The sequence below is a fragment of the Staurois parvus genome, unplaced genomic scaffold, assembly GCF_062004578.1.
Source record: "Staurois parvus isolate SC_StPar_1 unplaced genomic scaffold, SC_StPar_1.0 ptg000243l, whole genome shotgun sequence".
Taxonomy (NCBI): domain Eukaryota; kingdom Metazoa; phylum Chordata; class Amphibia; order Anura; family Ranidae; genus Staurois; species Staurois parvus.
This window is the reverse complement of record NW_028318039.1, coordinates 3,710,405-3,725,219: the sequence shown is the minus strand read 5'-3', so window position 1 is coordinate 3,725,219 and position 14,815 is coordinate 3,710,405. Positions and strand designations below refer to the sequence as shown.

Here is a 14,815-nt window from a genome sequence, read left to right as displayed (position 1 = left end):
AATATGTGTATTCTTGGTCCTTTTTCTAACCTTGATATACATTTTTTAATTTTTCTGTCTAAAGTTTTTTTTTTTTTTTTTTTTTTTTTTTTTTAGATTCAGCTTTTTTGTACTCTATTACATTTTTGATATTCATTTTATTAATTTTTTTCTTAATTGAACAGTGACAGTTTTTATCATTATAGAATTTTTTTTTACATGATATATTTAATCCAAACGTATTACTTTAACACCTTCATACGATATTTAGCCCTATAATGTGTAACTGTAGTCACGGCCCACAACAAAATGGCAGCCGCTATCCGCGATTCTTTTTCCCTTGATGTGTATACTGTTACGCCTCTGTTTTTAATGTTCACTTATGTAAATGATCATTGAGATTCAATTATGTTTTTATTAAGGATCTCAGAAATCAAATACACAATGTTTGTTCTTCAGCCCTCAGTCTGTGCATTGCTAATTCAGACCTGTTGGGCTTCTGTAAGATGGCCCCCACGACGAAGTGCTTTTACATGACGGTGCCCCTGACATGCATGCAAGCGGGGCTATAAATATTACAAGATGTCAGTGACAAGGCTATCCCTTTTGATAACTTGTCTTCACACGAAATGCGTCAGGGAGGAGCCCTGCCGCACTGACGTCACGCCGCTGAGGCCGCACGTGGGACCGGCGGCTATTTTGAGATACTACACACAGGCTGTAAGTGTTATCTCCAAAAGAGACTTGTATCAGCTGGAGATTTTTCTCTCACATATAGATTGTCTTGTCTGGATTGGCTGTTATCCTGCTTTAATAAAACGTACTACACTATTAGTATACCTTTTTGTTTGGTGGCTTCATTTATGAGCCATTTAAGGTGGAGTAGTACTTCTGGTGCAGACCGGTACAGAGTGGTTTGAGCAGCTAAAAGAGCTATCCCTGTGTCCCCGTGTGCTGGATTGGCTTGCTGCGAGGTCTGGAGTGCTGTCCGGTGTGTGTGTGTGCCATTGGAGCCCCCCTTCGCCAGGTTGTGACCAGATCCATGAGGACCACCAGGGTCCCCCTTTTTGGATATGATATTTGATATGCACATTTAACTTGCGCTTCTGGTAAGTGCAAGCACACTTCATTCCTTCCACTAGAAGTCAACTGCATCGAATCCTGAAGTTACTGAAAATATTGGAATTTGTTATTCGATATATATTGGTTCTCATCCATTCACCATTTTACTGAACTTTCATTTGGAATATTTTTATTGTCTTTTTTTTTTTTTACCTGTATTATGATAAATTTTGGCTATGAAATATTCATAATCCCTATATCAGTTTAATATGTTCATCCATTCACTTTTGCACTTGTCACCTTGTTGACATTGTTGGAATCCACCAATTTTGTGCAAATTTTGTACTTGCGTGTCATGCACATAGTCACTTTATTAAGCGCTGCATATATATTTTATGGTCTATTTTAGGATGAAGGGGTTTATCCTTCTATGCTAGTAGCTGTTTTTTGGTTTTATTTTTGTGCGCTCACTCTTATTACTTGTTTGTATATGATCTCAATAAACCTACTCGTGCTCAGCAAATCTAGCGTTTTGTCTTCTGCTGCGTTCTGTGTCCTGCACAGCCATGTTTTTATGCTACACAATGTGCATCCAGCTGTGTCTCATGAATTTTTGCAGCCAGGCTCCTGATGATTTGTATGATAATGCATTTGTAGATAGCTGAAGCCACCTGGGATGATTGAAATGAGTATCCTTGGAGGCTTGGTTATGTAATTTTCACCTAGGTGTGAAACTAGGAAGTGTGGCCAGTTTCATGGAAAAATGGGTATGGAGGGGAAAAAAGGAATTATCTGCAATTGTGATAAGATGGGGAGGGGTCATGGGGTAGTTGGTAATATTATGAAAGTGCAAGAAGGGGTCGAAAAGTGGCCTTAAAATGATACTAAATACAGTTTAATTTACATAATCCCTTACTGTATGTGGAAGATGGCACTGTAATTGGGTTTTTTTTTTTTTTTTTTTTTCTTCTTTTTTTAAAACAAAAGTACCTTTTTTCCCTAATTGATATAAAGCTGTCACAGCCTGTCTGCAGAGAAACAAGCAGGAGGAGCTTCTAGTCCTCTGCTGGTCTTCCAAGCTGCAGTTAAAATAAATTTCAAACGCTTTTTAAATTGTCATACAAATATATATTTGAATTCAAATATTTATTTTTGGCAATAACATGGTGTGGATGGATTTCTGCCAGTCGCAAGCTGTGCCACCCCCCCCCCCAGCCTGTGTCTCAGAATATCAGAGAGGTAAAGCCTCCATCAATCAAGATATAATATGCCACCCCTTTGTTTAGCTGGTTGGAGGGCATGGAGGAGGGAGGGAGTAGGCTATCATTTACTACTGTGTATACGCCCACATGTGACCCTTTACTCACATGGGCTACTCAGATGTGATGGGGAGGACATGTTCAGCATAGAAACTTAAAGCATGTGCAGAGCTGCCAAAACTGCTCTGCAAAATCCATAACTGCACTGGGGACATGGACTGAATGGGGAGATAAAGAACAGCAGCCTCAACTAGTAATTTTTGCAAAATATATAAAACAAATTCTATAGTTACTGTGAGTATAAACCACATGTAATACAGCATATATTGTTTTTTATGATGTGGATTTAATGACCCTTTACAGCACAAGTACAAACTATTTTGGAAACTTTTTGCAGGGTGATTTGTTTTCTAAACCAGTGGTTATTGGTTATGTTCTAGTAAATGATTGTAGAGATGTGCATATGAACTGAAATGTTTTCTCTACATGGCATTCTCCTTGGTATTCAGGGAGAGTGGTGGAGGATACCAAGACACTGTTCAGCCAATCAATTGGTCCCATATACTGACTGCTACAGAGCAAAGTGACCAATTAGGTGTGTGTTTGTTTTTTTTTTTTGTTTTTTTTTCAGGCAGAATTTTTTTTTTTTTTCCCTGTAAAGCTATTGTGGAAGGTGGTCAGGTTACAGATCTATCTTAAAGATAATGTTTATTCTCTTGTTGACATTGCTAGTGAATACAGGAAAAAAGACAGGTTTGTAAAAACTATATTTGGATCCTTCTAATGAGTCCTAGTGTCTCTGTTCAGAATTTCTCTGAGCCTCTTAAATGTCACAGCAATATCTATTGCTCAGATCATTGTTCACCTGCTTTTTGCAGCTATTCTAGCTGATGTGGCCATGATTTTTATGAGAAAAAGTAATCCTATGCAAAGTTTACCATAGATGTAAGCTTTAGGTGATTGGACACACATGATGATTATTATTATACAGGATTTATATAGCACTAACCGTTTGCTCAGCGATTTACAAAATGAAGGGAGGGTTAGGAGGGCCCTGCTCCTGGAAGCTTACAATCTAATGAAGGGCTGGTGCAACAAAAGGTAATAACTGTGGGGGATGAACTGATGGGAAAAATAGAATATTTGGTTTTTAGCTGAAGGGTGGGATAGGTTTCCCTGAAATATTTTCAGGGTTCTCCTAAAAGTGGACAGAGTTGGTGATAGTTGTAAAAATTGGGGCAGTGGGTTCCAGAGGATGGAGAAGTCCTGGAGACTAGCATGAAAGGAGGAGACAAGGGAGCAAGAGAGCAGGAGGTCTTGGGAGGAGCGGAGAGGACAGTTTGAGTGATATTTGGAGACAAGATTGGTGATGTAATTTGCAGCATAGTTGTAAATGGCTTTGTTAATGTTTGGGCAATTGACAGAGAGGGATTGCAGATATGGAGTAGTTTGTAAGGTGGATAAGTCTGGCAGCAGGATCCATGATAGACTGAAGAGGGGATAGCCTGCGATTAGGGAGGTGCAATAGTCAAGGTGAGAGATAACAAGGGAGTGAATAACTTGCTTAGTGGTTTGTATTTTGGACATGTTACAGAGGTGACGTCTACAAGATTTGGACTGTGATTGGGTTTGGAGTTGAGAACAGATCTGAGTCCAGGATTACACAAAGTACCCTGGCATGAGGGGGAGGGACTGATGATTGTATTATTGATCTTCATGGAGAAGTCGTGGGAGGGGCACGGGCTGGAGGGAATAGTATGAGCTCCATTTTAGAAAGTTTGAGGAAGTGGTGTGACATCCATGCTGATATGTCAGTAATGCAAGAGGAGACTGAAGGAGTGAGGTGAGTAGAGAGATTTGTCATTTGCATAGATGGTGCTTGAAGCCATGGGAGTTTATCAAGTGACCAAGGGAGGAGATGGAGAAGAGGAGTCTGAGGACAGAGCCTTGGGGGACCCCTACAGCGAGAGGACGTGGAGAGGAGACAACAGTTATAGGTAACACTGAAGGTGCACTGTGATAGGTAGGAGGAGAACTAGGAGAGAGCAAAGTCTCGAAGGCAAAGAGTAGAGCTTTTGAAGAGAGGATGGTCAACAGAATAAAAAGCTGCAGAGAGATCTAGTAGTATGGAGTAGTGGCCATTGGTTTTAGCAGTTAGTAAATTAGTGCGTTTTAGTAGGGCAGTTTTCGGTGGGGTGTAGTTAGCGAAAGCCAAACTGTAAGGGGTCAAGCATGTTGTCAGTGAGGTAGGAGCTCAGACGATTGTAGACTAAGCGTTCTAAGGGTTTAGAGGTAAACTGGAGCAGGGAGATGGGTCGTAAGTTGTTCAGGTTGGGGATCCATTAAAAGATAATTTTGTAAATTTGATAAAATTGAGTAAACATAAGTCTAAATACACCCCCCTCTACCTTGTGAATAAAGATATACTCACCTAAGTTAGCTGTCTTGCTCCCCTGCCAGCACCTCTTTAGAGTGTGTGAACAACACCAGTTAATCACTGTTTGACTTCTCTTCTGGATCATAACACAACCTCTGGACAGCCAATAGGAAGCACCCATGTCACTCAGACAGAGGTGTTGGCATCTCAAACAATTGAAAAACAAAAGGTAAGCTTATGCACACCCAAATCACATCAGTGAATAAAGTGTTAACTGCATGAATACAGATGATGGAACCATATACTGGGTTTCTAAAAGACCCAGAAATAATCTATAAGTAAATGGGCAGCACTCAAAATAGTTAAAGTTTTTTTTTTTTTTCCCGTATATGAAAAATCAACATATACAGACAAAATAGTACCACAGTACATCCACAAGATCTCCCTACCGTTCCTGTCTTAAGACAAATTCTGAGCTACAAGCAACATACAGTTGTGCTCAAAATAATAGCAGTGTGTTGAAAAAAGTGAATAAAGCTCAAAATCCTTCTAATAGCTTTTATTTCCATACACACAAATGCATTGGGAACACTACACATTCTATTCCAAATCAAAACATGAAGAAAAATGTATCAAATTTGTGTTCCTCTAAAAATAAAATTGAAGAAAAGTGAATATTCGACTGTTCAAAAAAATAGCAGTGTTTGTATTCTTCTTTACAAACTCAAACATTCACTATATAAAGTGAAAAATGTTTGAAGATTTTGCTTTCCTTTGAATCACTTAATGAATATTTAGTTGTATAAGCACTGTTTCTGAGAACTGCTGTACATCTGTGTTGCATGGAGTCAACCAACTTCTGGCACCTGTGAACAGGTATTCCAGCCCAGGATGATTGGACTACATTCCACAGTTCTTCTCTATTTCTTGGTTTTGTCTCAGAAACTGCATTTTTGATGTCACCCCACAAGTTTTCTATTGGATTAAGATCCGGGGATTGGGCTGGCCACTCCATAACGTCAATCTTGTTGGTCTGGAACCAAAATGTTGCACGTTTACTGGTGTTTGGGGTCGTTGTCTTGTTGGAAAACCCATTTCAAGGGTATTTCCTCTTCAGCATGAACTCTTCAAGTATTCTGATATATTCAAACCAGTCCATGATCCCTGGTATGCGATAAATAGGCCCAACACCGTAGTATGAGAAACATCCCCATATCATGATGCTTGCGCAACCATGCTTCACTGTCTTCACAGTGTACTGTGGCTTGAATTCAGTGTTTGGGGGTCGTCTGACAAACTGTCTCCGGCCAATAGACCCAAAAAGAACAATCTTACTTTCATCAGTCCACAAAATGTTGTGCCATTTCTCTTTAGGCCAGTCACTGAGCTCTTTGGCAAATTGTAACCTCTTCAGCACACGTCTTTATTTCATCAGTGGGACTTTGCGGGGGCTTCTTGCAGATAGCTTGGCTTCACATAGGCGTCTTCTAATTGTAACAGTACTCACAGGTAACTTTAGACCTTCTTTGATCTTCCTGGAGCTGATTGTTGGCTGAGTCCTTGCCATTTTGGCTATTCTATTCATTCGAATGGTAGTTTTTCGCTTTCTTCCACGTCTTTCAGGTTTTGGTTGCCATTTTTAAAGCATTTGCGATCATTTTAGCTGAGCAGCCTATCATTTTCTGCACTTTTGTTTTCCCCTCTCCAATCAACTTTTTAATCAAGGTACGCTGTTCTTCTGAACAATGTCTGCAACAACCCATTTTCCTCAGAATTTCAGAGAGAAATGCACTGTAACCAGCATGTACAACATTTGCTGCCTTCCTTCCTTAAATAAGGGCAATAATTGCCACCTGTTTTTCAAAGAATGAATGACCTCACTAATAGAACTCCACACTGCTATTATTTTGAACATGCCCCTTTCAATTAGTGATTCAATTACACAGAATCAGCAGCATGCATGTCATGACTGTTGGATCTGTTGGATTTCTATTACTCTACTACACCTGCTATTAAATTATTTGCCATGTAGAAATATCATTTCTACCAAAAACAGTGATTGATCAGGTTAGTGATGTCTGACTGCTATTATTTTGAACACAACTGTATTTATTTTCATTAGAATAGGTAGGAGATCCAGGCTAATAGTACAGCAATTGCCAAACCTCAACACACATGAATAGAAACCAGGAAAAAAAAAAAAATCTTCCGCTGACATGCGGACACTTAGGATCAGGTGGAGGTGGGAATCAGAACGTTTTGCAATAAAAAAACAAAAAAAAAACCCTTTAAGTGAGATCCATTTAGGATGACAGCGGAAGACTTTTTCTGGTTTCTATCCATGTGTATTGATGTTTGATAGTTGCTGTACTATTGGCCTGGATCTCCTACCTGTTCTAATGAAAATGCATATGTTGCTTGTAGCCGAGTTTGTCTAGATGAACTGTGGGGAGATCTTGTTCATGTACTGTTTTGTCTATATACGTTTTTTTTCTTTCATAAATCTATGAAAATCAAAATGTTTAGCTGGTTTGGAGTGCTGCCTGCTTACTTAGTGATGTGGATGTCTGAAAGACTCCGCTTTCTGATAAAAGAGAATGCTCAGGACTGGAACACCAGGTGAATGTGGCTTTAGGTGAGTAGAGAGGTCGTTTTTTTTTTTTTTTGTTTTTTTTTAATGCTAGCAATCAAAAGGAAGGGGAGGGGGTTAAGCCTGCAGATCAACTTTATAATTGCTTTCTAGAAAGACTCCCGAAAATTTTCAAATGCTAAATAACTTTTCACTTTTAATGTGTAAATGTGTAAAATGTTGGTGTTTTTATTTCCTAAACTTTCCAAGCATTGCTATTCATGCTTTATTTCAAATGTTACATTGTGTTTATCTTGACAGTTTATGGCAGACTGAAGGTAACCATGTAAGGGCAGCATCAAACTTCCCTGCTGTGGTTTTGTTGAAGTGCAGTTAACCTGTGTTTTTTGTGCAGATTAGGTGCACTTTCTCATAGACTTCTATGGGATCATGTGGTTTTGGTGCGGAGTCAGTGCACCAAAACTTCTGCATATGCTGCCTGTTTTTGGTGCGGTTTCAGAAAACTGCTGGACCTCATAGAAGTCTATGGGGAAGCGCAGCTAACCTGCTTGGAGCCTGTGGATTAACTGCTCTTTGCCCAAAAGCACAGCGGGACAGAACTGGGGCAGTGTGATGCTGCTCTAAATGTCATGGTAAATCATAGCACATAGTCTTGTCTGAAACTGCTATATATTTTATTACACACATTTAAAATGAACGTGACTTTCAATAGTCTTAAACATTTTGCAGACTTGGTTACAGACTTGAAGGGACATGCGGTCACACAAGTAGCAATGGGAAAAGCTCACACATGTGTGTTGACTAAGAAAGGAGAGGTGTGGACTTTTGGTGTAAATAACAAGGGGCAATGTGGAAGAGACACTGGAGCTATGAGCCAAGGCGGCAAAGGTAACCATTTTTAACATTTTATCTTCTTATTCTCATTCTCCTTTTAAAAAGTTTAATTCTCATACTTTAATTCTTTCATGTTTCTTTTTATCTTTATTTTTTCTTTATATAAAGAGTGCGTGTGTGTGATTGAGAGATATAATTTATTCGGGTAAAATAAGTATTGAACACGTCACCATTTTTCACAGTAAATATATTTCTAAAGGTGCTATTGACATGAAATTTTCACCACATCTAACAACTCATGCAATCCATACAGACAGACAGTAACAAATAAGTTAAGAATTTAAGTTATGTGCTTTCATAGAATAGAATGATGCAGGGAAAAAGTATAGAACACGCAAACTAGAATTTAATATTTTAGTTCAAAATCCTTTGTTGGTAATGACCGCTTAAAGACGCCTCCTGTATGGAGAAACTAAACGCATGCATTTCTTGGGTGTGATTTTGGCCCATTCTTCCACACAGTCTTTAAATCTTGAAGGTTCCGTCTGCCTCTTCTATGAACTCTGATCTTTAGTTCTTTCCATAGATTTTCTATTGAATTCAAGTTAGGTGATTGGCTGGATCATTCTAGCAGCTTTATTTTTTTTTTTTCCCTTTGAAACCAATTGAGAATTATCTTGGCTTTGTGTTTGGGGATCATTGTCTTGCTGAAATGTCCACCCTCATTTCACCTTCATTATCCTGGTAGATGGCAGGGAGTATGTGTATGTATGTGAGAAATAAAATTGTGCTCTAAGCTTTTTAATGAGTCTGCTATAGTTGTGATCTGAATTTTATGTTAAAGTTCATCACTTGTTTAGTTCTTGTTGTTCAAATAGACAGTCAATGTTTTGTGTTTTCAAGGACATGGCATTCGTGAACAAGTTTGTGTATGGTACTACTTCTATTTATTCATGGTGTTTATGTAGAATATCAAAGTGCATCTCTGCATATTTAGAATTAGAGATGAGCGAAGTATTCAAAAATTCGATTCGGCTGATTCTGCGAATTCGAGGAATAAATTCAATTCGATGCGAATATATTCGCTACGAATTTAACTTATAAAAGGGTGTTTCTAGGCTTCAGAGAGCCTTCATATTAGTGCAGAACACTGTACCTTTAATTTAAATGCCCTTGGAGTCTGCTGGGGAAGAGAAATAATACTGTCAGTCAGTATGACATGCAGATGAGTGCCGTCGATCTTAGAATCACCGCACACCTCACTCATTTGGGCAGTCACGGGGCCAAAACCAGAGTGTGGAGCCACAGTGTGGCGGTGGAGGCAGCAGCAATGGGAGGCCATACAGCACCCTATGACAAAAATGGAACCCACCAGCAGTGTGAGGAGACCTGAAAGTGGCACATGGCAGAGTGTGGCGATGGAGACAGCAGCAATGGAAGGCCATACAGGGCCCCATGAGAGACTCTGGACCTGGCAGCAGCATGAGGAGGCGGTACAGGGGCCCATGGCAGATTACGGGCCTGGCAGCAGCAATGGGAGGCCCGTAATCTGCCAGCACCCTATGACAAAATGGAACACACCAGCAGTGTGAGGAGACCTGAAAGTGGCACATGGCAGAGTGTGGCGATGGAGACAGCAGCAATGGGAGGCCGTACAGTTACAATACCTCCTGTCGCACTAAACACGCGCTCCGATGCCACGCTACTGGCCGGGCATGACAGCCTTTCAAGGGCAAATTCAGCTAGTTGGGGCCAAAGGTCAAGTTTCGTTGCCCAGTAGTCAAGGGGATTGTCTACCTCGGTTGGCAGGGTGCTGTCCAAGTAGGGCCAAGCCTGTTGTTTGAGGTCCTGCTCCAGGTCCACCTGATGCTGCTGCGGCTGGTTAGTAGTTTCCTCACTGCGCTGGTGAAGAAAGCTACTCATCATCGACTGCAGACTGAGGCAGCCGCTGCTGGTGGAGCTGCCACTGCTCCTACCACCCCACCCCTCCCCTGCTGCCATGGCAGCGGAACGCGAGCGCACAGGGCCCACAGTGTCTGAGGATGGACGTTGGCGCAGAAAGGCAGAGACCAACTGACTACATAGGTGGTTTTTATAGTACGTTATTTTGGCCTCCCTCTCAGCAGGTGTGAAAAAGGCCACCATTTTGGAACGGTAGCGAGGGTCCAACAAGGTGGACAGCCAAAAGTCATCCCCCTGTCTGATGGTTATTATTCGACTGTCGCTACGCAAGCAACCGAGCATGCTATGGGCCATTTGTGCCAAGGAATGCGAGGGACTCCCTGCCTCCATCTCCACAGCATACTGCCACGGTGCGTCTGGGTCCTCTGTCTCCTCCTCCTCCTCCTCCTCTACCAGATGCTCCTGCTCCTCCACTCCTGTCCGCTGAGTGGAAAAACCACCCATTTCACTCAATAATTCCTGAGCACAAATGTCCTCCTCTACCTCCTCCTCTTCTTCCTGTCCTGCCCCCACAGGGGTCATGTGGCATTGAGATCTGTGCGCCACGTCTACCGCACCCTGACCAGCCATTGTTAACAGCATTTGTTCCAGGACGTGCAACAGAGGAATGACGTCGTTCATCCCATAGTCCTGCCGACTCACGAATAGCGTGGCCTCCTCAAAGGGCCTGAGCAAGCGGCAGGTGTCACGCATGAGCTGCCAATGGCTGACATCAAAGTTACACAGGGGAGTACCTTTATCCGCTTGTAACATCAGGAAATCGGTGATGGCCTTTCGCTGTTCGTAAAGGCGGTCTAACATGTGTAGGGTTGAATTCCACCTTGTTGCAACGTCGCAGATCAGGCAATGCTGTGCAATTCCGTTCTGCCGATGCAGCTCAAGGAGGGTGTGCTTTGCGGTGTAGGAATGGCTGAAATGCATGCAAAGTTTACGTGACATTTTAAGGATGTCTTGCAGTGGGATGGTGGATTTTAGGAACCGCTTGACAACCAGATTGAACACGTGAGCCATGCATGGCGCATGGCACAACCTTCCTTGACGCAGAGCAGACACCATGTTCTTTCCGTTGTCGGTCAACATGGTTCCGATTTTCAGTTTGCGCGGAGACAGCCATCTGTCGATTTCTCTGTTCATTACACTCAGAAGTTCTTCCCCTGTGTGACTACGTTCGCCAAGGCATACCAGGTGCAGCACAGCGTGACACCGTTGCGCCCTGCACATGTGATATGCCGGTCGGGTAATGGGACTTGGCACGGGGGTGGCGGCTGAGGACACGGCGGAAGAAGAGGTGGTAGAGGCAGACATCTTTTGTGGACCAAGGACGTGCAAACGTGGAGGCAAAAGCGGCGTGACCTGTCCAAGTTGCTGGTGCGGCTGTGCCGGCACCACGTTCACCCAGTGGGCCGTAAATGACATGTACTGTCCCTGACCGTAGTTACAGCTCCACACGTCGGCGCTGCCGTGCACTTTGGCAGAGACCGACATGCTCAAAGACTGGCCCACCATCTCTTCTACATGTGAATGCAGGGCTGGCACTGCCTTTTTTGCGAAGAAATGACGGCTTGGCACTCTCCACCGCGGCGCGGCACAAGCCATCATTTCTCGGAAAGGTGCTGAGTCCACCACTTGGAAAGGGAGGGACTGCAGCACCAGCAACTTGGACAGGAGGACGTTCAGCTTTTGCACCGTCGGGTGCGTGCTCGCAAACTGTTGTCTCTTGGAAACGGATTCCAAGAAAGACTGCTGACGGAATCCGTGAAGAGGAGTAGCAGGAGAAGGAGCATCTGAACGAGCGGAAGATGCCAACGAGCGACAACTCCCCTCAGCAGAGGTGTTGGAGCCTTGACTGGCTGATAGAGGGCGATTGACGTCGGGTGACGGAGCAAGTAACGGAGCGGGGGCTGGGGCAGGCAGAACCGCCGTATCTTTATCACGGTTTTCCCAGGCCACCAAATGGCGACGCTGCATATGCTGACGCAATGCTGTAGTCCCAACATGGGCCCCCTGGCCACGCTTGACTTTCTGGCCACATAGTCGACATACGGCTACTTTACTTCCTCGGGCGGCTTGACGAAAAATTGCCACACCGCCGAGTAGGAAACTTTGCCCCCGATACTCCTCACTGGCTGACTGCTACTTCCTCCGTGCACACCGGCACCACTACTGGCCGTGGTGGTAGGCTGCAGTGGAGCTGGTGCTCTACTCCGTGGCCGTTTGCCTCCACTGACACTGCTGCGACCCTGCTGCCTCCTGGGCAACCCACCGACTGTTTTGCTCGCTGCCAAGCTGCCACCCTCTTCTCCTGATGATGCGGAAGCAATCGCCTGATGACGACGAGGCTGCCAAGTGCGATCAGCCTCATCATCATCAATTAGGGTCTCCGCCTCACTACTAGCCCCCTCGGCTGCGTGTGGGTCGGGAGACAGACCTGTCTCTAGACCGGCTACCGAGCCACTCTCCTCGCCACTACTTCTTCGCCTGGCTGCTGAAGAGGCAGATGTCTCCCCCCGTTCCTGACCGCCCTCTGTTTGCTCTTCCTCACTGTACAGTGGGGCTGAGCCCACAGCATGCGATACTTCACTTGGTGAGGGAACACCAAAGGACAGGGGCAGGTAGAGGACACGTGATTTCAGTGGGCTTGCTCCCGGGCCATGCCAACTAACGGTTGTGTCTGACGTACCCACCGACCGTTGGCTGTAGGTGTCAGAGGTGACCTGGGAAGAGGAAGACGACCGAGCCAACCAATCGATGACGGCAGGGTTGTCGGTGGAGACACGACCGCTGGATGACACCGGGAGCACTGGCCTCTGGCTGCGACTAGTGCTGCCTCGACCCCTTCCTCTGCTGCCACATCTGCTCGCTCCTAAAACATTGCCTCCTCTGCCACTCCTCTGCATGTTGTCTGACATACTCTTTAATTCAACGATTCTGTGTCCCTGAGTAACAATTCTGTGTCTGTCCCTGAGTAACAATTCTGTGTCTGTCCCTGAGTAACAATTCTGTGTCTGTCCCTGAGTAACAATTCTGTGTCTGTCCCTGAGTAACAATTCTGTGTCTGTCCCTGAGTAACAATTCTGTGTCTGTCCCTGAGTAACAATTCTGTGTCTGTCCCTGAGTAACAATTCTGTGTCTGTCCCTGAGTAACAATTCTGTGTCTGTCCCTGAGTAACAATTCTGTGTCTGTCCCTGAGTAACAATTCTGTGTCTGTCCCTGAGTAACAATTCTGTGTCTGTCCCTGAGTAACAATTCTGTGTCTGTCCCTGAGTAACAATTCTGTGTCTGTCCCTGAGTAACAATTCTGTGTCTGTCCCTGAGTAACAATTCTGTGTCTGTCCCTGAGTAACAATTCTGTGTCTGTCCCTGAGTAACAATTCTGTGTCTGTCCCTGAGTAACAATTCTGTGTCTGTCCCTGAGTAACAATTCTGTGTCTGTCCCTGAGTAACAATTCTGTGTCTGTCCCTGAGTAACAATTCTGTGTCTGTCCCTGAGTAACAATTCTGTGTCTGTCCCTGAGTAACAATTCTGTGTCCGTCCCTGAGTAACAATTCTGTGTCCGTCCCTGAGTTACAATTCTGTGTCCGTCCCTGAGTAACAATTCTGTGTCCGTCCCTGAGTAACAATTCTGTGGCCCTCCCTGAGTAACAATTCTGTGGCCCGTCCCTGAGTAACAATTCTGTGTCCCTCCCTGAGTAACTATTCTGTGTCCCTCCCTGAGTAACAATTCTGTGGCCCTAACTCTGTCCCTCAATACAGCCAGGTCTGCCTCTCTTGAATGACTGGAGGCAAATGGAGAATTCTAAAATGGCCGCAATTTATAGCTCGACCATTACACAGTGCTGGCTGGCTGGCTGCTGATTGGCTAATGCGATCACATGTCATGAATGAATGCATTATGGGTCAGCGCGCCTTGTCTGCGCGCCTTCCCAGAGAACCCCGCTCCGTCGCCGCACCTGTCGCCGCCATTTTTGGAAAAATTTCGATTCGCGCATCCGAAGTCTGCTTATTTTCGGATTCGTCGCGAATCGAAATTTTCCTGATATTCGAAACGAATTCCACTTCGCCAAGTTCGATTCGCTCATCTCTATTTAGAATCATAATTAGGATACACACAAAACCTTCAATACATTTCCTTTTTCTGTACTGTTTACAAGCTGCTGCTTGAAATTTTACAAACTTTCAAAGTCTCATTTGATTTAATGAGAAACTGCCTTTGTACCTGACTGGAAGGCCTCTGTCTGCATTAAACAGAGGTTTCCAGTTTTGACAGTTGTAGTTTTAAAACTCTTTCTAAAGATACAAAGTATTTTCTGTTTATCTTGACACTAACTTTACACTCACTGGCCACTTTATTGGGTACACCTGCTCAATTGCTTGTTAAAACAAATTGCTAATCAGCCAATCACAAGACAGCAACTTGACGCATTTAGACATGGTGAAGGTGATTTGCTGAAGTTCGAACCAAGCATCAGGATGGGGGAGAAAAGGGGGATTTAAGAACATGACATGGTTGTTGGTGCCAGACAGGCTGGTCTGAGTATTTGAAAAATTGCTGATCTGCTGGGATATAAACGCACAACCATCTCTAGGGTTTGCAGAGAAGGATCTGATAAAAAAAAAAAAAAAATATTCAGTGAGCTGAATTTGTGTAAAGCAAAAACTGCCTTGTTGAGGTCAGGAGAATGGGAAGACTGGTTCAAGATGATGAGCAACAGTAACTAACCACTCGTTGCAATCAAGGTATGCAGAATAC

General features: G+C 43.7%; 1 protein-coding gene across 18 annotated transcripts in view; it reads left to right on the top strand.

Moving 5' to 3' along the window:
- MYCBP2 (MYC binding protein 2) overlaps nt 1-14,815 on the top strand; it is a 304,426-nt gene that overhangs the window by 99,631 nt on the left and 189,980 nt on the right. For all 18 annotated transcript variants that reach the window (XM_089680411.1, XM_089680398.1, XM_089680410.1 and 15 more), the window contains exon 14: nt 7,997-8,155. In XM_089680411.1, the coding sequence (XP_089536537.1) occupies nt 7,997-8,155 (159 nt within the window). The remainder of the gene's footprint in view (nt 1-7,996; nt 8,156-14,815) is intronic.